A 27,056-nucleotide genomic window follows, 5' to 3' on the forward strand; every position below is an offset into this window, starting at 1 on the left:
GTGTAGAAGCAATTTTTAAAAGAAGAAAAATCTCATACTTGTATCAATGTACCTAGTGCTCTAGTATGTTTATTTCAATCCTTTCATAAGATTCCTGCTCACATTTGGGGCCAAGTTAATGGACTGGAAGGGAGAAGGATTGATGCTATGCTGCTTAAGCTTTGACTTTTCCTGTGTGCTCTACTCTTTGGAAGAACTGTAACCGGACTACTGTGTGTCCCAGTTTATGAGTCTAAGAATGGCCAGACAAACTCTGGACCCTGCATCTGGCCTTTCTCTTCTATCATTGTATGGTTCTGGTCCAGACTTGTATCTGAGTGTTGCTAGGAGTGGGTCACGTCTTCCAGAAGTGCCACTAAATGTCATCTTTTTAAAGCTAATCTTCACATCTCCTGAACATTTACTCCTTGCAAATCAAGGTCAGGGATCTGGACTAGATTAGGTAAAAATCTTTCAGTTGGGTAAGAAATAGCTAGGTGTAAGTCCCAACTTTCACTAGCTCTGTGTCCTCAGACATCTCATAATCCTTTCCTGTTGTCAGGTAATAACAACTTCCTCTTTGAGTCTGACAGTCACTGACAAATTTTCTCAGTTAGGTAAACCATTCCCCACCAATTCTCCAGTGGCCTTTTGCCAGTTTCCGTGTTCAGAGGAGGCTGCTCTGGGCCATTCACTGTCCTGCTCAAACATGCTTCACCTCCACCAGTTTCTACAGCCTTCCAACTTCTCTCCCTTCTACCTGTTCAAAATCAGCCTAACTAGAAATTCAAATGCCAGCATAAGGATGGAATTTATAACACATGACATATATGGAACTTTACTTAGGAGTTTTGCTGTCATCGTTTTCTTTCTATTTAATGCACCCCTTACTATTCTTTCTAATCAGCGTTTTGGCTTATCAAAGGCCTATCCATTGATCTCCAGACAAGAGGATTATTTCATAAGGTCTGCTCTGTATTTCTTGGAAGGTTGCTATGTGTTTTTCAGGGTCTTTACATGGTACCTGGCAAAAAGTTGATGAATAAAAGTGTATTTTCAATTATAAGAAGTTGTTCCTATGTCTGAGTCCTCATTACAATATTATCAAGAGCATTTTCTCTAGGTCTTATGGAAAAACATTATCAGAGATTTATTTAATGCTACCAATTGGAGTCACTGTTAAATACTATGCAAGCCACACCATAAAATATTTGAATGGAAGAACAGAATATGAGACACCTCATCTAGACTATGCAATGTCAATGTTTACTAAAGTATGAAAAATTTTGGATATCAGCCTCCTCATTTGCTTCCCTCTGATGACTGTGGACTCCAAATAGTCCATTTAGATGCTCATGACTCAAAGAACCATGGGATTTTCTTTTATTCAAAACTGTTTGTCATCAGCTTCATTGAATTAGCTCTCCATTTAGAGAAACCAATGCTTTTCTATAAGAAGCATGTATTCCCTTTACAGAAAATGGGGGTATTTTAATTTATTTTCCCATAACCCAAACAATAATGCATTCCCAGCTTGCCAGTCAATATTACAGCAAAAACAAAATACAAGTAGAGAAGCATGTGTCAGGGATGTTAAGAGAGGAGCAAATGGCAGACGGATGCAAATGGGAGACAGCTGACATACAAAGTAATAAGCTCAGTGGTCAAGGGTCCTTCAGAACTCTGGGTAAATAGGATTACTTTTCAGATTCGATAGCTGGCTTCCATAGAAGGACTTGAGAACAAGAAAACATCATAAAGTGCCTACTAATCAGAAGACCCTCAGCAAATTTCAGTATCTTTTGTTGAAATTAAGCAGTCAGGAATATAAATGATGAATAATAAGTCCCTACTGGGTCTTAATGTCTAGAGTTTGGAGTGCATTTTACTAAATAATGAAACAATTAGTGATATTTAGTATATTCAGTTAAAGGAAATAAGTATATAAAATTTAGAATGCCTTCCAAACAATCAGTTTATACTAATTCTGGAAACAAACCAAAGCAAAGCAAAACAAAAGAACTTCTGTGTATTACTTAAGCAAAAGCTAAAGGTAAGTAAAATTCAGATCTCGTGGATAACAAGGGGCCTATGTGTACTGAGCAGTGTCTTATAGAAGCTATGTAAACCAATGTTTCCATGATGTTCTAAGAAGGAATTTGGGCTGCACACATGTTGTACCTACATCTAAGCCACAAAGAAAGTTTCTAAAAATTAATGTAAGTGCTAGGTTTAGACTCAGATTTTATGGGTTACCAGTCTGGAAATCTTATTATCCCAGCATGGAATGTTTGAAAAATGGGATAGTGTAGTGATCAGATTCATGTTCACTTCCTAACCACGTGAGTCATGGAATCTTGCCTTAAAGTTCTGTGTAGGCTTTGGTCTTCTCCTCAGCGATGAGCATGAGGGTCAAACACATTTAAAAATTTCCTGACAGAATAAGCACTTTTTAAAACAGACTTTCAACCTGAGAGATTCCGTAGCCTTGTTTAAGTTATTCTTTTTGTAGCTATCCACCTTTATTTCCTCTGTTTCTTTTTTCTTCTTCTTTTGAATTAACCCTTTTAGGTCTTTTTTATTTTTCTTGTAGTTAATATAATTTCTTCTGCTTCCTGGAGAAGAAATGCCAGAACTCAGCAGCTTTCTGAGCATGTCTCATATTCAGAGTTTTCCTTGATTTTTAACTAGTGTAATACAAAATTTTCTGGTCTTTTGCCATAGATTTTAACATGCTGGTTTGTGTGTGTGTGGATGAGAGAGAGACGGATTTCAAATGTGACCCAGTTTCACACACCTGGCTGTGCAGATGGACTCAGGGGTGATGAAAGTGTTCAAGACACTCAGCCAGTTAAACTTCCTAAACTTCATGGAAGCTTCTGACGGTGGCACCACAAGGCCTCTGAGTCCTTTCCTGATGGATGCACCGTCTATCCTTCTTACCTCTTCATTTGCCTCCCCTGAATTAGTATAACTCACAGAAGATACTGGTTCCCTGTGCCAGTAAATAGTTAATCTCACTGAGCCCAAGGCCCTGGAAACTTCTGGGAGGGAGCCAGGTGAGCAAAGAGAGCAGATAAAGGCAGCACCTGTCCATGGGTTTGGAACAGCCTGGGGACACTGAGAGAATGTAAACACATTCTGCAAATCTTATTGTCTGACTCTGTGCCAGCGTCTTTTGGGTTCTTGTCATGGAAAATATTTCCTCTGAGGTCATTCAATGAGCAAAGAAGCACTGAATACCCGCCAGGGTGCCAACTCTGTCCCTGCTTTTGTCCAGATTAAATAAGCAAAGGACTAACATTTCATGGGCCTAGCAGACCCACCTGTCAGCAACGCAGCCAGGAAGGTAGGGGAGAGAAGGGCACAGAAAGAAAAGAGGACGAGGACGGGGTGCTGTGCTGAGAGCCTCATGTTCTCCTCCCCGAGGCGTGCGGCCTCCCTCTGTTTGCTCACCCAGACTTACAAGCACACACCCTGCGTTTAGAGCAAGCGTTAATGTCTGCGCTCCCTCATAAATCTCAGCAGTGCCTCGAGCTACGTTTTTAATTTGGTGGTGGAGCTTTGAGATTTAAGAAGGGTGGCAGGGAGGGCTGCTGAAGAGGGAATAATGGAAGTTGCTATTTCTTCTTCTGAGGAGCGACTCATCCCTCCTTCAGTTCTGCTAACAGATTGTTTGGTGCCTTAACAAGAATCTTGGAAGGCCAGGGTGGAAGGCAAGCACCAGGGTGAAGAAGCGGGCTGTGTGGGCCTTGAATGGAAAGACAGACGCATGGGCATGGCTTCTCCTTCAGGAAGGAAGAATGCGTGGAATGAGCAAATTGACCCAGACTCATGACCAGCTGGCATATTTTCTAGTTCAACTAAAAATGACTTCAAGGAGAATTGTTCTTTCTGACAGAAATAATTTCTTGCCTCACAAAGCTTGTTACTGAAGAATGTTTTCCATTTAGTCATCTTGCAGCTACTTTTTGCAGTGCCATTTGTAGGAGTAGTTTCTTCTCTGTCAACCTTTCCTCCTCAGCATGCCTTCACTTCTTGGGTACGCAGGGCAAGCCTTCCATTGACTCCCTACAGTGCTTTAATAAAGTATAATTGCTTAGGCCTCTGTACTGCCAACAACTGTGCTTTAGAATTCTGCTTCTGAGTCACTGAGTAGAACATGTAATTAGCATAACTCAAGGCAGAACTATGAGCTTTGAAAACTGTAGCCCTTCATGTGTGCATGTGTGCTCATAAAACAATTTATTTCTGTCTCCCAGGAGACCTTCCAACTCAGATAAACAGTCTAGGTCTCTAAAAATTTCATTCATAAACCTTGTTATTCTTCTATGGTCTAAAGAAGCCCTTCCTCTATTTACTACCTCTTTCTGGGAGGTTTGGAAACGTACCAGAAGTGAAGAATGTGTTCAGCTTCAGACTTCCACTACTGTGAAAATCAAAGCCAGGTACAGCTGATTTCCTTGAAGACAGAACATGGGAAATAAAGTAATTTGTAACTGGCGATCTTTTACCTCAGTGATAAGACTCGAGGGTTTCTCTCTCTACCTATGTGAGGTCGGGAAGATATTGTTAGACTGTAGATGTCTGCAGTTCAGGACTGAGTTTCTTCATCTTTCTACCCCAACAACACAATGAACTAAGAATCTTTAAATAAATGGCAGCACTTAGAACAGAGTATTTAGGAATATGTTAGGTCTCAGGTGATTTAAAAGTTTCTTTCTGACCCATTAGAAAACCTAGTGAAGGAACTCAGCTTATTTAGTCTGATGAAAAGAGAATTGACAGACTGATTTAAGTTTCCCAAATGGAATTCTGTTTGAAGGATTTAAATTTAGGAAATCATATGCACTGGAATGTTCCTGGAAAGAAGAGGCTAAGCTTGTAAGAAGTGTCCCAGCATTCAGGATTAAGTGCAAGAAGACATAGCTGCAGACCATGTGAAGCACAGACCCATACCTACTGTGTGCCAGAGATTTGCTTCTCTGGTTTTGTGTCCATAGGTCATCTTGGTTCTCCTTTTCCTTTTGATTCCATTTTGCTAGCACTTCTTGATTTAGTAATGTACTGACCTCTGGTTAGGTTCTTTACTTCCTGTAATTACATTTATGTTTGCTAACTTAGCTCAAAAAGTACTGTCTAGGTTACATTAAATATGAAGTCTCTAAAAGTACATAGTAGGTATTAAGTTACATAGTTAACTACTCAGTATTTGCTATCCAGACAGGGTCTTACAGAATACATTTTACCATGTATGATTCTCTTGCTGCTTAAAAAAAAATTGTTACCTTAACATCAGAAAGGTGGTGTAAAATGCCCAAAGACAGAGCTAATGGAAGTTGTGGTTTACTCCAAAGCAAAATTTCACCAAAAATCCAATAGCTCTTTCACTGCTTAATAATTTCATGTAGGATGGTACCCCCACTTTAATCAACCCCACCACAGCAGCTCTGTGAGAAGGACCCGGTATTCTTTCCTTGATGATTCATTTGTATTTATTCCCTTTATTGCCAGGGACATCTTAGTTTCCTATAGTCTTACATTGTTAATACCAATACATAAAAATTCTACAGTTTGTGTTGAGAAAGAGACTTTGTTTGTGCTGTTTAGCTAGAATCTCTGAGCAAGGGTTTTGCCAGTATTTTATTGCAAGCTTCTCAGGCCAATGTAGCAGGTGGTGTATTGGAAATGAGTTTGTGTTGCATAAGAACAGGACAATATAATTTTTAATGTCTTTTGGGGGGTCAAGCCCAGAATACTGAAATGACCACTGAAGGAGTTCTTAGGAGCTCAGGAAGACTCAGGAATTAGAATTCTCTCCTGCTTATCATTGTCCTAAATTGATGCTTTTGGGAAAATCCTGGTTCTTTCTGAGTCTCAGGTTTGCCATCTATGGAAAGAAGACACTGAGTTATGATTCCAAAAGCCCTTCTACTTCTGACTTTCTGCAGTTTATAAATCTTAAGGTGCTATTCTGCAACTTCTATTCATTGCTGATTTGTACTATTACAAGCTTGTAAAATATTGTGGCAAGTCCTAAAGTTCCCTGGGAGTGTAAGGACAATAATTATGACCTTAGCAGCAGAGGCACATTCTGCTTAGGAAGATTGATTTCATTCATAAACCAAAGAATCTGTAACCCAGAGGATTCTTGTAGATGTCATTACATGCTTAGTATGTGGCGTTGTGACCATACCTAGGGTAACTCACAGAGTTACTAAGGTCATGAAAGATCTCAATACTCTGAAGACTCTCTAAGCCACAGAGATGGAAGTCATGTTATTTTTCAGTATAAGAAAACATAGAAGATGCAAAAAGAGGAATGATTCAGATTCAAATTCAGAATGAGAATTAGAAAGGTAAATGTTATTGGCCCATAAATAACACAATATTAAATGCCAAAAATCAAGACTTCCATGCAGGGCTGTCAGACATTGTGTTCACTGCATTTTTATTCCATTCTGTTAGCTTACAAGGTGTATAAGTTAATAGCATGAAGCAGTTCTGTTCTTATCGGCCTCTACAGCCTGCACAAATGCTCTGAGGACACTTGACAGAAGAGAAGATTGTGATGGACATCAATATTATAAGGTCCAATAAGTCACACTTTAAGTTTTACCTAGGTTTAGATTTATCTTTTTGCGGTTTTTACCTCTGGAGTTCAGGAAAGAGGTATATCTCTGAGAAAGGTCTTTACCATGGTCAACTTGTTTGGTTATTTAGAAATATAGTGCTTCTTGAATTTCATTTTTGAAACTCAGTTGAGATTTTCCAAAGGTAGAATAAGGCACTTATTAGAGAAGCTGTCTTGGCAGATCTTCATCCCCTTCGGATAAAAGCAAACTTACATCCAGTACGTAAATTGACACATGAAGCTGTAAATAATTCCATTGTGCAAGTTGTTTTAATGGACTCAAGCCAAATTGTTCCATTAACCAACATGCATAGAATATTCAAGGAGCTTAGGCTTTATTATCAAAAGAAAAAGAGTAAAGGAAAGTATAGGAGGGTGATGTCAGTATAGCAGCTGAGAAAATGAACCTTACTAGGAAATGTTAGAATCATGCACATTTTTCTTTTCCTCTTTTTGTGAGTGAGATGCAACAGATTAAGTACAGAAATGTTGAGTGTCAGCATTCAAATATAATCATCATAAATCTCAGAACTGGGCAGTAGATGTGCCAGGCTGTCTTCTTTTGTGGCCTTTGTAAGAAGCAGCTTAGGGATCAGTCACTTATGGAATGAGCCTTTCTGCGGGTATAAGGGAGCGTGTGTTTACACACCATTCTACATGGAGAAGCAGTCAGAAACTGTAAACGCATTCCCAAAGGAATCCTTCCTTAATACAGGAAGTGACAGCTTTGTGAAGCCACCCCAATTAAGCTTTGGTTTTTCACTCTAGAAATCCTGGGATTTAATTTCTAGCATAAACGAGACCTCTCTGATGTTTTGTGGGGCTGCTTAGAATTATGGACAACTTAGCTTTAAAGCTTATTCAACACAAAACACCCAAGCTTGGCTTAACCTCCAGGTATCTCTGCTTTCAGAGATGTATAAATCTGCAAAACTTAAGTTCTGATGGACATCGCTAAAAGGAGAGACCACAGAAATGAGTTTCATAATTTCATGTAGCCACACTGCCCTGCTGTGACTTCTCTCTATTTGTAAACTGACTCTTGCCCTGCATTGTATTTGCCACATGTCTGAACTTGGGTACCCTCCTACATGCTGTGGAAGAGGACTCTTACTCTGATGGGAATGGAAGGTCACAGTCTCTCTACAAACACTGGCATGTCCATTGTCACAGTTCTACTGAATATAATATGTGCAGAGAATAGAGGACCATCACAGAAACTAAAGTGACTGAGTTGAGAAACTGGGCATTTTGAACTGGTCACCATCCCTTTCACGTACCATACATATGTCCTACAATTTGGAAAGTCCTTAGTCTCTTCAGTCAGTGCTTACTTCTGTTTGCTGTTTTGTAGAAACTGCCACTATTGATTGTCATGTTATCTGCTTCGTTTTTGAGACCGTCTCCTTCTTTGATTCCCTGTCCTGATCCCATCTCTTTGATACCTCTGAGTTTTTTAAACTCCTACTACCAGAACATCAGCATGAAGTTAACATGCATCTTTCCAGTTCTCTCCACTGTCCCAAGCATCAGACTCACATTTTCATGTGAAATTCTCAACAGCACTTCCAACTCACTCCATGAAAACAGTGCAATCAATGTTTTTTCCTTCACTTCCTAAATTCTGTTGAACAATTCAACTTGATGGGCAGTCATGCTTTTATCTCAGTAGCAGTGTGAGGTCTAATGGAAGTATTATACTCCTTTTCCACCCAGTTTGTTTAAATCGGATGGAAATGACTACTAATGAAGAACTCTTTCTCTTAGGAGACCAGGAGAAGGCCTTAGGATCTACTGGGGGAGTTCAGAGGAGCAGTCTTTCCTGTCCCGCTGGAACCCATGGTCCACGGCAGTTCCTTATGCCACCTTCACCGAGCACCCTATGGTTTACACCAGTGAGAAGTTCCTCACGCTTTGCAAGGTAGGAGGCAGCTTGAACATTACTCTTAGATCAGTTGTGTTGATGAAGCTGAGTGTTTCTAGAAGGTGTATCATTTAAAAAATTGCAACCAAGACTTCTATAGAGAAACACTTTAATAGGTTTATAGAAATGTTATAGTAAGGAGTGCAGCTATTTTTATATGTGAATATATGTCATGTTTATATTAATCACAATATGCTATTTTCTTTCCCCTTTACATGTAATATTGTTCAAAAATTGCAACACTTAGGCTTGTCCGATTGTATTTATTGGCAACTGGGTATACAAAAGTTTTCATAGATTTAAATCTGAATTATTTTATTCTGAGAAGAAATATGAAATAATGTAAAGTATGAAAGTGTGTTTATCCAGAAATGGCTCTGAAGCCAAGTTTAATTAACTCAGTTCTCTCTTTGGGCTTTGGTAGTCTTATCTCTAAAATCTAAGATGGGCAAGGTGACCTCACTGTCTTACTACTGTAAGGTTAAATGGGATAACGTGACAATGAACATTTCATACAGTGTAGAGCAATTGTTATTATTTCTTATCTTCAAATCTCTTAAAGTAGATTTTAAACTCACTGGGGCATCGCAATCCCTTCTACTGTTCTCTTATTTCTTCCACGTATTTAGTTAGAGAAGAGATACTCTAACTTGTCTGAAAATAAAACAATCTGAACAAATATTTTGAAGATAACAATGCAGAATAATTGACTATTGTTAATCTCATATTATCTTGTTTTGAAACTCTGTATAATCATTTTTATTATTTTTTCTCTTTAAAATAGAATAAAATAAGCAAAAAAAGAAACTATACTTACAGTGTGTACTATAGGGTTCAAATGCTAAATTTTTGTTTTTTTGTGTTTCTCTTCTGTCATTTATTTCATATTACAACTCATTTGTTGAATATAAATTCAAAAGTTGGCAATATGTATGTAAATTATTTCTTTGATTGGATGGTAATCATTGCATTTCTTCCATTATTTTAAATATATCTATTCACATAAGCATATAGGTTCATGTGTGCAAAAAATAATATTTAATTGGTGAGTCTCCAGAATCTGAGCAACAATTTATGTGATTAGAGGCTAAATAAGGTCTTAATTTCTCTCAGAATGTAGGTGAAGTTGGCTTAAATATATTCTACTCCTAGGAAAAATCAGTAGTCTCTTAAAATATATACAGATATCCTCAGGGGCTTATATGGTATCATGATTTACCTCTGTTTTTAGTTATTGCAGACACAAAATAATTTTGGTATACAGATCATGTTGCTACATCTCATGTGATACTTCCATATCACAATCCCTCAACCAAAGCATCAACATCAGCTTATACCCCAAACCAACAAAATGAAACAAAATGAAAACGAAGAAGAAAAGTATTACACTTGCACAAAGGCATTTATGTAAGGTTAGACTTACTGAGGGTGTCACTTAATAGAATGCGAGTTTTTATTATACTAATGCCCTTAACTGCCAAAGCCATATCAAATCTCCCTATCTTTAAAAGTCTCTATTACTACTAATAATATTCATTCTCATCCTTCTATTGTCTTTTCTTTTATTGTCTGGTTGCCCCTCCCCAAACTTTTGTTTTTTAAAGAAAAATGTTATTGATAATGCAGTTTATATCTTTTTATTTTTATCTTTTTTTTAAAAAAACAGAAGAACAAAAACGATGATACAGAATTTCAAAACAAAATAGTAGAAAATTAACACTGGTTAATATATTGCGTATTGTTATCTTCAAAGTAGTTGCTCTGATTGCAAGATCTGTATCTTATCTACATCATGAAAAAATGATCAAACAATCAAACACTGAAAGGGCAAACTGTTCTTTTTAATGAACCAACAGAGTAGCATAGTTATTGATCTTGTATATATATTAATATATATGCAGCCATATAATCTTTTTCCTTCTTTTTTCCTTTCCCTTATTTCAGTTGTTCTTTCCATCTGAGCATTTTCCTCTTTAAATGTCTGTTAATCCAAATCAAAGTGCCTAGTAATGTATTTTTTTCAGAGATGATTCTCTCCTTCAAAGGAAACCTGATTTTAACTAGTAAAATAATGTTTTATGTAATTTTATGTAATTTTGATAAAACTTTGTTTCATTATAAATCAAAGTAAATTCTTACTGCCTTATTCATGATTACATCCATGACTTCCTCAGCCAAGTCCTTTGTTCGTTGTACCTGGAACACTAGGTAGGTACTTACTGTATTTCCTTGGTGAGCTTTGCTGGAAGAAGGTCAGGGTGTCAGAGTAAAGAGCAAATTCTATGGACTTGAGAGAAATGTCGCAGTCATAGTCTAATACCTGGTAGTGTTTTACTTATTCTGTTATATATAAATATATTTACATAATTTAAAAAAGAAAATGAAAAGTAAAATATCAAAGGAGTACAAAATAATCATTCCACATGTAATCGTGAACTTAGCTGACTAGAGTGCTGAGTTTTACCTTACTAATTCCACTCTCAAAGGTTAAAGGGAAATGATGGCCTTATAGCTTTAATGGAATAGAAGTAAAAATAGCAAGTGTGTGTGTGTGTGTGTGTGTGTGTGTGTGTGTGTGTGTGTGTGTGTGTCTGTCTGTCTGTCTGTCTGCACATGCATACACTCATGAACGTGACAAATGGTTGGTTAATTGGTTGATTGATTTTTAGTCAACTAAACTTTGTGGATCTGTGAAGTGTTTCATGTAAGACTTTTTCTCCTTAAATTATTAATCCAAAGCTTTGGTTTTTTTCCATCTTGGCAGAAGTCTAGTGCTTTCATTTGCCAAGCTGATTCTTATTCAAAGGCCACCTCAAGTCCCAGCCCCTAAGAAAACAAATGATCTTCATTTGTGATATGGGATGATGAGTACTTTGATCCAGTTCTTTAAGTCCTAGCTTCTCTTTGTTGTTGGTATCTCTGTCACAGTATTATTTGTGTTTAGGATATAGTCCAAGATGGGCTTTGATTGTCTCAATTATTTTGATATAAAATAATATATAGGAAGAAAGACAATTTAGGGATTTAAACTTCCTTTTATGTGACTATTCCCACATAACATAAGATTTTAAAAGGGTGTTATAAATTGTTTTTTTTTTCATTTCTCTTTTGAATGAAATAGGAAAATAAAGGGATATGGAAGAAATGCATAACAGAATCAAATTTCGGCTGCAATTTATTTCAATTTAACAACCTCATTATACAACAAGAGAGAGAATAATGTGGAATTGTGTGACCCAATAGGAAAATTTTCTGATTATTTACAATCTAATGGAATAACTTAATATTAAAATATTCAAACATTTTTACCCAGCATCTTTTTTTCTGCAGCACCTATAGTCTCTTTATTAACAAATCCTTTCTGACATCTACAAAATGCAGGTATTATGGCTGTTGCTAAGGATACAAATATAAATGAGACAAGACTCTTGAATTTGTGCAAGGTGCTCTTCACCAAAGGGGGCAGATAAAAACACAAAGATTTTAAAATTGACTGAAACAGAAGTTTAGAGAAAGTGGAAAGGAATACAGGTATGTGAAAGTATATAATGTTCAAAAGACAGTAATTCAGTTCGGCTGGAGCTTAATCTTATAAAGTCCCTCACTATAATTATAATAACTTAGATAAGAGATATGAAAACCTAAACTAAGTTGAGAACTGTAATAGAGAGAGAATGTAAGGATGTTTTGTGCTTGGAATTAATTAAATCAGATAATAATATCATATAAAGTATTTGGAAGAAAAATGATTTCTGGCTTGAGCCGATGGTAAATTCATTAAATGCAATGGAAAACATGGGAATAATAGTATATTTGGTAATTTGTTTTAGATTAGTTTAGGACAGGTTAAGTATGAAGCATTCATAGAAGGTGAGCTTGAGTTGATGGTCAGGTAGTAACAAATTTAGGTCTAAAATTCAGCAGAGAAAGCTGAACTGGTGATAGTAGGTTTCAGATCATCTGGCATCAGGCTAAAGCTGACATCTGGGCTCCTTAGTCAGGAACATAATCCAGGAAGGGGTGTCAGTGGACATGGTTGCATTCTAATTGAAATATTTACTATCGTTAAGTCCCTTACTACTGAGCTATATGATCAGTATCAAATTTATATAATGAGGTCAACATATATTATTTCTCTTTTTATTCATCATATCAACTTTATACCATTTACACATTTGGCAAGTATGGTAGTCACATGGCGTCTTTCCAGACTTATCTCCCAGCCTAACCTATCTTTTCTGATCTGAACATATACATACTTTGTGTTAGTCATATAAAACAGATGTCACTGTTGTATAACAAAATACTTTATATTTGTTGATTATAGTGTGAATGATATTTTTATTGAATTCAACTCACAAAAACTTTGTAGGAATAGGGTAGCTATCTTCCTTTTAAAAATTATAATGATTGGTGCAGTTTTACCCGCTGTATCTGCCAGCACTATTTTCTTGCATGGTGGCTGCTCTATAAGGAGGTAAGAAAAGGATAGGCAGAGTGGGGCTGGCATTTTTATCTCTAGCTTTCAAAGCTGATTATTTTCCAGCTAGGTATTATTTTGAGGGAAAGATGATAGCTATATATCCACATCTAGTTTGCTATTACACAGGGAGATAAGCAGAAGCTTGAACGAATTTTCTCTCTCTCTCTTTCTCTCTCTTTTTCTCTCTCTCTCTCTCATTCTCTCTCTCTTTGTGAGAGAGACTGTATATTCACATCCAACTTTATGGTCATAAATGACACATATTACAATCAATCTCAGGTCTCCTTAGGTGTTTCAACCATTTAACCATTTTACATTGGCAACCTTTAGCATGTTTTTAGCCTCGTCTTTATCTGTTTTAAGCATCACTTTTCTGAGTTGTAGAATATGGGGAGGTTAAGCTAGGAATCAGGTGACCTGAACCTAAAGCTGGTGAAACATGGTAAATGGATTAGGGATGCTTTACAGAAATTCAAAGGAACCCACAGAGTGATGTTTTATACCAATATTTTCAAATGGGTCTTGACAGTGAATCCATGTACTAGAATTTGAACTTACCTTTACATCCATAGGCCTTTGGTTTTCCCTCACATTTGTTGAGTACATCTCTGGGTTGGGAACTATGTGATGAATGGCATTTTGGGAGCATGAGATATTAAGAAGTAGAATGTAGATTTTGGCTCCAGACACTTGTGATATAAAGGGAGGAGATGGAAGAAGAATAATTGACAAATTATTATTTAGTATACTAAGACTGTTAATAGAAGAATTCATAAGTACCAGATAATTCCAAAAGTTAACAGGCAACATTGGATGTGAAACTTAAGGTATGAGTGATAGAAGGGTGAAAAAAAGTGAGAAAAGACATTTTAAGTAAGGGAAACAAGGTTAAAACTTCAATGACAAGGGCATATGAAATATTCCTGGGTAAAGACTAATTCAGCTTAGAGTTAGTTAAAGTGCAGGGATGTGTGTTTGGGTGCAGGCATGTGTGTTTGGAAGTGTGTGTGTGTGTGTGTGTGTGTGTGTGTGTGTGTGTGTGTGTGTTTGCCTACGGGAGGGCATGTGTGTGTATGCTTGCCTGTGTGTGTGTGGCTCCATGTTCAGAAAGGAGGGTCTTGGCAACTGGAATGGGATGAGAATGAAAATTTGAGTATGTGGAAGTCCCCTGGATAGGAAAGAAACTTCCTTTTATTTCTCTCTGTACACTTGAACTTCCTTAAGCCACTGGGAGACTCTTTAAGATAATTCCAGCTAAAAGGTGATATATATATGTCTATAATGTGACTTCTCAAGTGGTTCTAAGTATTCAGTATGGATGGGCTTGCCTTTTGTGCCCAAGTGTTTCTCTCTGTCTGTACAGGGAGGTTAAAACCTGTAGCCTGAAGGCTTGGAAAACCTGCTCAGCTGAGGAATGTGGGCCTGCAGGCATGAAACCTGGTCTCTTTGCCCAGTGTAAACAGGAAGCTGAGGGTTGGTTGTAAAAAGGAAAACTGAGCCGCTAGGCAGTGAGCTGCTGGCAGACAGCACCTGAAGCAAACAGAGGCCCAGGCACTCGGCTGGTAAATAATTGCTGCAAAGTCAAGAAGAATATTTTCCCCAACCCCCAAACCTCTACCCGTGAGCACTGCTGTATTTTCCCCTAACCCTCACATAGCCTCTGTGTAACTGGAGTTGTTAAAATCTGACCCGCTGTTTTTTGTGACTGGAATAAAAGAGGGAGCCAGTGATGGGTGTATAAAAGCTTTTAGAGGAAAGTTATGTGGCTGGTGGCATTCATATCGGATGACACAGCGTTCCTGTTACACAGATTGAGTTCAGGTGCATGGAATGCTCAAGAGCTGGCTTGGGGACTTGGTTTTGTCTGTGTTTCCTTCCAGGCACTGATTTTCTGTCTGTAATAGGACGTCCCTCTTGGAGGGTACACAGAATCGCTGGAAATGAAATGCATCTAACTAGTGAAATGCCAAGTTCATCAAGTATGAAATAGTGTCAATTTTTTGTTTCCAGCACTTAGAGTCCAAGGCCACAGAGGATTCTCTTAAAAAGAAATTTAATAAGGTCTGAGGAAGCATTCAATAATCCAATTTAACACACATTGATCCATGAAAAGGTATCTTGATAATCCACACGGTGTTGCCAGTGAAAATACAGTGATTAATGACATCCTGGCTTTTAGAATATCATGCTTTGGTGATAACTATAATGTTGCTGATGATATAGGGATGAAACAATTGGTATATATTGATTGTTGGCAGTAAGCTTTCCAATATTCCGGCCTTATCTTGTTCTATTTCCTAACCCTTCGTGGTATAAGTGAGCACATGGCTATATATAAAACAGACACGCACACACATGTGCAAGTGCATGTGTGCACACAAGCACAGCTTATATATAAACTCTTCAGACGATTTAATCTTTCCACAGCATCCTATGAATTTGATACTATTGATAACACTTTTATAGAAAGGAATTATGAAAGTCAGAGAGGTTGAATAATTTGCCCAAGGGCACACAGCCGGTAAGTGCCACATTTACAACCTAACACCATGTCTGTCTGATCCCCATATTCATGTTTCATCTGTGCTTTAGCTCAGTGATTCTTCAGAGGAAACAATTTTTGACCCTGAGGGCAATTTGGCAATGTGTGGAGACATTTTTGACTTTCACACCTGAAAGAAAGTATCATTGGTATCTGACATACAGGTGCTATGGATGCTGCTTCACATCCTAAAATACAGAGGACATTCTTCCCCATTGTAAAGAATTATCTGGGCTTCAATAGCAATAGTCCCACAGCAGAAAAAGTTTAGCTTACTTATATGGACAGTCTCATATGGAGCTGTACTTAGAATATAAAATGCTACATTTGAGTCAAGTTATAAGTGAAACACAATAGGAGAAAAGACTTACTTTTAACTGGAGTCTATGCATGTGAAGGGTTTCTTAAGAGATAGCATTTGAGTTTGGTTTTGAAACATCAGTAAGAGAGTGGGTCATAAGGAGCTTTATGGATTGGCTTATGGGCTGTCCAAGCTAAAGATTCCTAAGCAATCTTAGTTCAATGATCTTCATTTTAAAAATAAAATCTTACTCAGACTCTAAATATCTAAAACAGATAAAAAACAATAAATAGCTGAATGCTGTGACTGCAGAGACTGAAGCAGTTTACCTGCCTGGTTCTTGCCTTCTCTCTCACATTCTCTTCCCAGAATTATCCCAGTGTTATCACAGCACCTTCTTTCTTTCCACAGGAATCTATGTTTAGATGATTAATCATCTATGGTCATTGATCTATGAAGAAATGTAGTGTTTGAAGGACACGGTTTTCAGTTTAACACTTTCTCTATCTTTCCTGCGAATGAGAAATATCAACCTTTGTCTAACTATTACAATTTTAATGCTCCATTTTCCATACATTGGAATTTTGTACCAGCTAAAAGAGTAACATTGGATAAGAAGCTAAGAGTCCATGTCTTTGTTCAGTCACTTTTGATTATTTAGTGATATACAAATCTCTGATACACTAGTTTTTCTATTGTATTGACTCAAATATTTAAAGCCTTGTTTAATAAGGTTTTTTAAAAATGTCTATTCCCTATCCTATATCTTATCTTCAGACCATTGATTTCGTTTTATAAATATTCTTGACTTTTAGATCTGTGATTATTATTATTGAACTTATAATCGTAACGATGGAATTTTCATCTGTATATTTCCCCATGTATTCATTTGCCTAGTAGAAAACCAGGAACAGGTTTAATGGTTATACAACTCAAGCAACATGTCTAAATGGAATATTCCATTCCAGTGCCTCAGTATTTCTAACCTCTACCTCTCCAAGGCTTTCTCAACTCTGTAATGACATTACTGGTCACCCAGTAGGTCAGGTTAGAACTGTAGGTATCAACTTTGATTTTCCTCTTTCCTTCAACCATAAAGATCCTAACACTGAGATTTGTGGTTTTATTACCTCCAGTATATCCCTAATTTAATCTGTTCTCACATTCTCTACTGCAATCCTGGTCTAAACCATCATTATCTCTTACGAGGACTGCTGAAGTGACCGTCACACTCATCCGTAGTTGTGATTTCATTCTCTACCAGCACAGCATTCCATTCTTGACCCCACGTGACAAGTAGGATGATTTTATACAAATCTTACAGCATTTTATCTGCAAAATTACTTCAAAGACTACACACCTACATTCCAGCCTCTTTCTCTTTCAGGCCTTTGGTGTGTTCCTTGAGTAAACTCAACTGTACAGTCTTAAACCTCTACAGAATAAACATAGCCTTTGCAGGTGGTACATTTTCAACCTGAAGTAACTTCTCTCCCTGGCTGTTTCCCTTTAAGCAGTTGGAATAAACTTCACTCACATTGGTTTCTATCTCTTTGTTTTTACCACATTTGAGTTTCTTCCTAGAATCTCCCATCACCAAAATCACCTGTATTCACTTGTTTTCTGCTTCACGTCAAATCACTGGAATGCAGCCTCTATAAGAAACGACACTTGTCCATCTAGTCACATCACTGAGAATATATCTAATGTGTTGGTCACTTTCTTATCCCTGGGATACAATACCTTACAGCCACAACTGGAAAGCTGAGATTATTTTGTCTCATGTTTTCAGTCCATAGCCCATTGACTCTAACTTAGACAAGATGGCTGGCAGAGGGACACTGTGGAGGACAAGCTGCTCGTGTGATGGCAGCAAGGAAGCAGAAAGAGAAGACACACGTTGAAGAAGGAAACGTACCTTTTCAGGTCACACTTCCTGTTACCTACCTCTTCAAATACGTTCTATCTCCCAAAAGCAAGTTGAATATTGGGCTGCCTTGAATTTCCTCCAGCAGATTAATTAATCTAGAGCCCCTAATCTCAGTATCTCATGAAGTTTCAGGACATGAGAAAAATGTAGACAAATTTTCTGCCAAAGCGTAACATATATAGTCTGTAGTCCAACTGCTGGTGAAGTCCGTCTTCCCAACTGAAATCTCCTGAACCTGGCCCTGACAGTCTATGTTTCTGTTGGCATTTTGGTCTTATGAGCTCTGATTATTGATACACATCATGATTGACTTTATAGCATTTTAGTGCATCTCCAACATTTTCCAAACTCCTCCCCAAAACTGGTTTCATGGGGTCCTGAATTACATGGTCAGGTACATGCACAGCAATGACCCCACTTCTCTGGTACTAAAGTCTGTCTTGATCACTTTCTCACCACTGGGACACAACACACCCACAATTTAAGAGAGGCTTATTGAGGTCGTGTTTTCAGTTCTTAGTCCTTTCACTCCAAGCCGAATGCCTTGACAGAGCAGCATCACAGAGGAAAAGCTGCTCAAATCCTGATTACCAGGAAGTAGAAAAGGTTTTGAGCCAAGGAGAGTGGTACTCCCTAACAGGTTATGCCTCCAGAGACCTAGTTTTACCTAGTTCCCACTTGTGGACAACAGGTTAGCTGCAGCATTCCCTTGGTCCAATGCTCTTCCAAAAGCTCTGTGTATGAGCGAGCACATGAGACTCTTGGGGGACATCTAGATGTAAACCATAACAACCTAGTTTATAGTGTAAGTGCTTTGTGAGTATTTCTTGAATGATTTTTTAAGACTATTTAATCTGTTAATAACATGGAGAGTTAGTTGACAGTACTAATACTGGCGGAAGCAATTTGTATACATGCAACAAACTAAAACACTTGAAATTAGAATGGCATATGGTAACTTATATAGATAATAAACTAAAAAATCATATATTATTTCTGACAGTAAGGATCAAAATTTAGCTGGAGGAGTTACTTTTAATAGAACTGAATTATAGGCTGTTAGTATAGGTAAGATAAAGTTAATAAAATTTAGCTAACAACTAAAATCACATTCATCAAATACTAATTTTAAAAGTACTCATCTCACAAAAGAACCAATGATATAAAGAAACCATTTTTTAAATTTTCAAAGTTACATAAAAATAATATATATAATGGGAATATTCAAGTGAAAAATTAAAATGGAAAACATAAAAATTATTTAGGTGCTTTGGATATGAAGTTCTTCAATTTTGTCAGTGTATTGAAACCACATTTCTAATGTCAATTTATGATTTTTAAAAATTTTAATGTAAGGCATATTTATAGAAATGAGAGAAACAAGGTAAAATATTCTGAAAACTTTTTCTTTTCCTTGATCCATCTATTTCCTTAATCCATTACAAAATTTTTTATCCTACAAGCTAATAATGTAGACTTTCTTTGACTCAAGCTTTGTAAAGGCTTTTCATTTTAAAATAATTTTGAACACAAAGAAAAATTACAAAAGTAAGAGCATTTTTATGTACCCATTGTATCAGCCAATACTTTCCAGAGTTTCAGGGCTTCTCAAAAGACTGTGTATACACAGTTTACCAGATCGGCCTGTAATGGCCTCACAGTGAGTCAAATGTAGAGGAGTGAAAAAGATCCATCCCTTCTAAAGAAAGGAAGGATCCAGCCGTGGGCCTAGAGCCCATGGCAGCGTCCTATGTGTGCCTGCATCATTTGTCTGTTTTTGCTACTGTGTCCAAAACTCATGGAGAACAAGCAAAACCTGACTGTCAGATCTAATGGCCTTAATGAAATGAGTGTATTTCAAAGATTGCTTTGGTATTATCCAATTAGGTGAATATTAATTTAAAAGACAAGTAAAGAGGGATAAATACTTTGGAATCCATAAATATTATGTTTATTCGAGTGGATTCTTCTGTTTTGTCATGAAAGTTGCTAATTTTCTTTTATTTCTATTATTATCTTAATAACCATCACTTTCAATTCCTCTTTTAAAAAAGGTTAATGAAGGCTCTGAAAAGGGAACTTAGTGTACAGTGCCACACCACCAATCTATTTTAAAAGTTACTTTTTTTCTTTTATTTTATAGATTAGGCAGTTAATAAAGATAGATATTGATGATCGATAAAAGTAATAACTATTGATAAGGAAAATAAGCCTAAAATGGGAATGTGGTTTGCTCAAGGATAATTTGGTATAAAATAGAAATTCAGAATAAAGCTAACAGGAAAAATTAGAATTATAGTGAAAGATTATAGGTTTATCCTACTGGGATTCATTGATCAATACCTATTATTGCAAGGTAACACTCTTGGGTTAATCTCTAAGAAAACTGACTTCCTCATGGAGAAATGGGAAAAAGAATAATTCCCTAATAGAGGATGTTTAATAGTTTGTACTTAACTTGGAGTGAAATCAAACAGTTTTAATTTGGATGAATGGGCCAGTTGTCCAAGAAGTAGGTTTGGGTTCTGTTGTGAGTAGTAGGTCCTTATTCTTAATGCTTTTTTTTTTTTAAACCATGATGCAGGATGTAGGCTGACTGTGCGTGACTCTTTCGTCTTTTGAATTTTTAACATGGAAACGGTGATGCAATTTTTAATGTAATACCTACGTTTTTATTCGAATGAAATAATGGATCTAAAAGAGTGTACTGGAAATATAAAGATATGAAGTTTCCTCATGAATATTTTTACTTGTACCCGTCTTTGTTTTTGTTTGTTGGTTTGAATTGTACCCATCTTTGATATGCTTCCTGAACCACATTCCTCCTAATGCCAAATGAAGAAATGTAGAGCAATACATCTTAACCAAAAAAAAAAGGAAAAATTTTTAATAGAATAAGCTGATCTAGTAATTCAAGTCTAGGACTTAGTAACATAAATGATTTAACAATCTAAACAAAGTTATTAAGAAATCATCTTTCTCCTTGTCCTCTTCCCTGATTTTGTGCTTAGTCAGGTTCACTGTGTGGTACAGGAATGACCACAATACTTTCATGTTTATATTCTAAGAGTTTGGCTACCACAATGATGTTGTGACCATCCCTGAACCAATGTTTTTGACCAGAGAAACTGATACTTCTTATTGGCTTGGCCTGGGCCATGAAATGAGTCAGGCAGAAAAGGATAGATTTCTTAAGGAAAATCAAGGCACTTCTATCAAAGAAGAATCTCAATGGTGGGAAGAATGCTGGTTGGAAAAGCAGCAGCTGTGTATTAAGGCCTCCTTTACCTCTTGAAATCTTGACAACACTGATCCTTTATGGATTGTCTCAAGTTTCCCTAGCAAGTCATTCCCGATCTTACATCCATGCATTTTGTGTTTCTTTAGCACTTTATGCCTCTTTTTGCTGCCTATTTTAGTGGACACTGTGTAATTATCATAAGCCATGTCTTAGATTCTCTAGTGTCCATCTTCTTTGAGGACAGAGATGATTACTTGTTTTTAAAAAATCATCAGTGCCCCAACAAGCATCTGATTCATAGTAGACTATCGGCAAATATTTATCAAATTGACTTCTTAATGTTATATGAGTCATGAATAATGAAAAATAAACAAGACAAGGCAGATAATTTTATTGTGTACATAATTTATTAACTTATTAATTGACTGAAGAGGCAGACAAGCAGTGTTAACTAATCTGTTTTAAGAAGTCAGAAGAAGTGTAGCCTCCAGAGAATGTTCAGCCTCTGTGAGGACCTGCAGAGCTGGATGGCTGTTGCAAGGCCTACTCTGCTTTAACTAACTCTGTTTCTTCTCCTTTTGTTCTTCAGTTGTCTGGGTTCACGTCCAAGCTTGTTCCAGCCATCCAGAATGCCCAGAAGAATTCTACTGCACCTGGAAGAGAAAAGGGACTGATGGTGTTAACTCAACCCATTTTGATTGAGACTTATACAGGGCTGATGTCTTTCATTGGAAATCGCAACAAGCTTGGTTATTCCCTTGCTCGTGGGAGTATTGGTTTTTGAGCCTTTTTTGTTTATTTGTTTTTAGTATATGTGTATGCATCATGCATAGATGGTCCATTATTGAAGTATTTGTTTCCATCCACTGTGCTTTTGCACTGAACGTTAATTACCTTTGAATAGTCCTAAGGACTTTGAATCCTGAGTACACATTTTGGGTCTCATATGAGAATAATCAGTTTTCCTTAAAAACTGGAAATAAATATTGTTGATCCCATCAAATAATGTTTTCAAATGAGTTTCTGATCGTAAACTCTGGAGACTGTGAGTTCTTCGTTTTCCTGGTTTTTAAATGCAGACATTTTCCAGGAATTAATCTTTAGGCCTCTGATCCTGATTTATTTTCTCATTAGGTTCTCATCGTCTGTATTATGTTAGCTACCATTTTTTATGTCTATGACTTTCAAATATATAAACCCATCTCAGACATTTATTCCAGATCCAGTTTTACATTTTTGTCTGGCAAACATCGACGTGTTAGGGTTGCAAAAGCCTCTCAGATTTAGGATCTCCAAAAACCTAGAATTCTTAGGAGCACTTTTATGGTCTCATTCATCCATTCCTGAAATCCAAAGTTTCTGATTTGTCAAAACTCCTTGCCAAATAATATCCCATATCGTGCTACAACGATATGAGACTTAGTGTGGTATGCTGTTACAGTTTAATTCTGGAATAGGTACTCAAAGCCTCATGTAATCAGGATGAGACTTTGGAAGGTGAGTGAATTATGTAACTGCTTAGCTGACTTGCTGTTAGGAAGTGAAGCCTTGTACAGTTGGCTCATGGAGACAGGACCTGAAGGTATATCTGCCTCTTGTACTCCTCTCTTCTCTCTCTCTCTGCTTCCTGGCCACCATGCTGTGAGCAGTGTTTTGTTCACTGTATCTTTTTGCTCCATGACTATGGGCCGAGACACTGAACCAAAATAAAGCTCTCTTTGAAGCTGTGAGTGTCTTGCACTGCGTCTCAGAGATGAGAACATTACTAAGGCACCGTCCAGATTTCAATTTTAACACTACTGCTTCTTTCATAATGTTTGATATTATTCTTCTCTCCATTCTTATATGCATAGCATTGAATCCCCTTTTTAATTATGCTCACCCGATTATTACAATAGCCTTTTAAGGAGGTCTCTGGTTCAAGGCTGTTTCAAATAATCATGTAGTTACCTGAAGCTCAATTTGATCGTACCATTCCTATCAATTTTTTTCCAGTGGCTCATTTGCTTTTGCAGTTCATTTTTCAAATATATTTTTCAATTATAGATTCTGGATTTCTAAAGAAGTCTTCTGTAGCAGCCTAGCTATAGAAACCAGAAAACAGCAAGATTGAAATAGAGATGGGGATGTCACTGAACTCTTCCTTGATAGGTCCAGGTTGGGACATCCATGGATCTCAGAGGGTTTTGAGGACCGTGTCCTACTTAGCTGTACTCCACCCCTCTTTCTCATCTTATTTCATATTTGTGTCTCCATAACTTAGATCTAATGTTCAATAACCCGAGATAATTTCATCTCTTCTCATCTTTTCAGGATTCTTTAACTTTTTATTTTAAGTAGGACTTTATTTGCATTATTTGGAAAAGAAACTTTAAATATTGTCCATCATTAATTAAACATTATCAAAATAAGTCTTTGGCAAAACTTTTCCCAAGAGCCAAAACTGAGACACTTTGGTTGATACAAGGTGAAAACTCTACCTTGCTTATTTATTTATTTATATATTTATTTTTGGCTTGTGAGAAGTGTATTTTTAGGCTTTTCTCTGCAAAGCTTACTTCTGCAATTTGGGACATTTGTTCTCAGGTATGTTCACAAACACCAATTTGATGTAAACATTCATAACCAAAAACTCTTGAGTAACTCTATTTCATTTTGCTTTATTTACTTCCATTAATATTCCTCTCCTTTCCTCTTGTTCTCTTCCACTACGCTCCCACCTCTTGATGCTAAATATTCTTCTAGTCGTCCAGGCAAGGAACTTCTATCCAGACTATGAAAGGAAATGTTGAAATCCTTAGCTGTCCTGTCAGCAGTAGTGGAATGAAAAGTCCTAGGATTGTTTTTGGCTCTGTATCTGAAGCAGGCATTATTGGCAAATTGTCTTAATATTGCTGCCCAAAAATCCCCATATGCCTCAAATAGTGGCATTTGTTGGCAAAAGCCTCTGAAATGCCGGCACATTGTTTGGAGTTACCATTTAAGGATCACCCTGACAATTGACTTCTCTGCACATTTGTCCCTCATGTAACCTAAGCCAGACTGTTCCCAAATGACCTTCTAAAGGACATAGTGCAGCATCATAGAAGGTCCTTAGGATGAGAGGAGTAAGACATTTTCCAGCCGAGATCCAATCTACAACAATAGTGTAAGTCTTTAATGGAGCCAAACTTCTCTATATGAAGAAGAATGAGGTAAAAGACAGCATGAGAACTGTCTTTACTTTTCATAAAGACTGTTAGATAGGATATTGAACTCATTTATAAACGAGATCTAGAAAGCAGTGCTGTGGCCAGGGGGTAAGAATATTAGGTACAGTATTTGAATAGTAAGTCAAGAGTTAACAAAATAAAACAAAAAGTAAAAAACAATCTTCCTTCAGAAGGAATGAGTTGCTTCCTGAAATATTAAACCCTCATTCAGTATTTCTACTGAATGACAAGTTCAGGAAGGAAACAGAAAAGTGGATATTGTGAAATGTATTTGCTGCATTAAAATGTCTGGGGAGCCCTTAATGCTTTAAGGCCAATGACCTTATGATTCTCCAAATAATTTTTCCTAAATATTTACCTAGTTAAATATTTTTTTTTCTGTAGAAAAAGCTGCCACAATCTCAGGTTATCCTCAAAAGTTACCTTAACTTTCCTAATGATTAAGATCCTCACATCTAAAAATGGAGATGAGAGCACTTCTGCCCACTTTTTGAAGATCTTTTGAGGGTTCAACAACATAAGATCAAATTTTTCTATTATCTGCAAAACACTGAACACCTGCCCCTGGAGTGTTGTGACTTCACATCAGAACAGGGGAAGCATCGCAGGTCATGGAAATCAGTCCCTCCAGGGCTGCTCCTTAGTGACCATGAACCTGCTGACTATGATTTTCTCTTTGATACTTGGTGTTCTCATTTGTATGCTTTGTTCTTAACCTTAAAAGGCAGAAACAACCTAAGGGAATTATATGTGCACCTGGAGTGTTTCTTCACACTATCATCTGATAGGGCTCCCAAAGGGGACCTGTAAATTTACCTGGGCATCGGATTAGACACTGGCGGCAGCTTCAATACAAAGCATAGCAGCACAAGAGTGTCTCGGCTGGTGGTCTTCTTTATCTGATCTTTATTTCATTTATGAATTTTCACTAGAAAAATTTATAATAAGCTTCCTTTCAGTGCTTCAGTTGGTCCACTGATAGGTTTCTCACAGTCTTCTGATACAACTTGGGCAGTTTGGATGCTTAGAAAATTTTCTTTGTGTTGAGTTAGAACTACTAACGTCCTTGTGTCATCTTTTTCATGAAAACAGAATAGTATGGATTAGAGTGAGGTGAGCTCGGGTTGGGTTTTTATGTCATACTATGCAGAGTATGGGACACTGGAGTATAAAGGCAAAGCTGGTTGATTCTCTAACGTTTATAAGATGGAAAGTATAAAAAAATCAAGCCTTGCCTAAGCCAGAAAAGTGAAGCTAATTTCTCAGTTAGTTACTTTTGGCTGTTTTGTCCCCAGGCCTATTTTGGTTTTCTCTTTGTTGAAACAATGCTAAAGAAGCCAATTCACAGAGCCCCAGGGCTAAGGAAACGCACAAACCTAATCCATGGCTTTCATTCCACGGAACATGAAGCAAAGACCTAGAAACTGATAGAAAGTGCACAAACTGAAGCTGATAAATTCTTGCAATAGTGGGATTAGACTAAATCTCCCAATTCCTATTTTTCAGCCACTATTCTTTCTAGTATGATATTAGAAGGGCACACTCTTTGAACCAAAGTATCATAAATTTCTGGGTTAATTCTGAAGTGAGAAAACAATAAGTCACAGTCGTTTAGGGGGAATTTCCAGAAATCACTTGTATTTTCTTAAAGGCTGAGGTCACTCACCAAGCTCTCTGATTTCCTATCTGATCCAAATGCCCCAACAAAGCTGCGGAAGACAGCATAGCCAGCAGGTATTTTGTAAGGCAGATTTACCTCTGCCTGGCATTTTGTTGGGCAGGGGAGGGAGGGCCAAAGTATTAAATTTAGGCTTAAATCTCCTCAGAAATTCTTTATACATAAGAGACCAAGTTGGAGAAAAGAAGATGACTTGTGCCAAGGGGAAGAAAGAGAGAGGCTAATGCCTGTGGTTTTCAAAAGTTAACAACAACAAAAAAAGCCCGAGTATTTGCACAGGGATGAATGCTTATTGGCGCCAGGCCAGCAATTATACAAGGGCCTGTGCCCACATCCTGTAGCTGTGGTTTAGGGACGCTGCTCATGAGTGACTTCTTACGCTTCGTGGCAGGAAACCTTAGTCACTGATGTGTAAACTTACCTTTGGTCTGCACCTCCCACAGTGTACTCTGAGGCATTTCAGGGGCCTGGCCTCCTGATTCCTTTGCAGATACCTGTTCTCCAGAGGTGAAGGGACAACTTCATTGGAGGGAGGCTTTGGGAGTGATGGGGGGGGGTCTTCTATATCAGATTGTGGCAACCCTTCATGCTGATTTTTTAGCCGTAAGAAGGAAATACGAAATCTTCACTAAATTGCCCCCTTTAGCCTCAAATAGCAATACATAATAATGTGAATCATATTTCATTTCAGGGCTGTAATCAATGTGAAATATGATGACCAAAGTCATAAGGTTGCTTCCCAATCTAGATCTTGTATTTTATATGCTGTTTACCCTCAAAATTTTACAAAACATTGGAATAAAATTTCCACAAAGTCCCTTCTTCAGCAAATGTACAAGCTCAGTTTAATTAACTCTTACATTTGTAAGGTATACGTGAGAGTTCCTGGTGCTCTATTACTGATGCAGAATAAATAAGTTATCTGGACCAGCATTTTGCCTCTGGTGTCCTGGCATTGTTTATCCCATTCATCTCAGAATTCTTTTTCCTTCCTTTTATATTCCTTATTCTGTATGGAATAATTGAATCTGAGGTTGAAAGGGACCTTAAAGTTCACCTAGGTTAGCCTGCTACCTACTGCAAGAAAGACCTGAATTAACATATGCACAACATAAACATTCTCAGAGCACAG

General features: G+C 37.2%; 1 protein-coding gene across 1 annotated transcript in view; it reads left to right on the plus strand.

Moving 5' to 3' along the window:
• Tprg1 (tumor protein p63 regulated 1) overlaps positions 1-22,730 on the plus strand; it is a 123,629-nt gene extending 100,899 nt beyond the window's left edge. The window contains exons 5-6 of the mRNA XM_003477085.3: positions 8,381-8,534; positions 21,624-22,730. Coding sequence (XP_003477133.1) covers positions 8,381-8,534; positions 21,624-21,818 — 349 coding nt within the window. The 3' untranslated portion in view covers positions 21,819-22,730. The remainder of the gene's footprint in view (positions 1-8,380; positions 8,535-21,623) is intronic.
• The last annotated feature ends 4,326 nt before the right edge of the window (positions 22,731-27,056 follow it).

This window comes from Cavia porcellus, unplaced genomic scaffold (assembly GCF_034190915.1).
Source record: "Cavia porcellus strain 051 isolate PalLab524CR breed Dunkin Hartley unplaced genomic scaffold, mCavPor4.1 scaffold_14, whole genome shotgun sequence".
In the NCBI taxonomy this organism is placed as follows: Eukaryota; Metazoa; Chordata; class Mammalia; order Rodentia; family Caviidae; genus Cavia; species Cavia porcellus.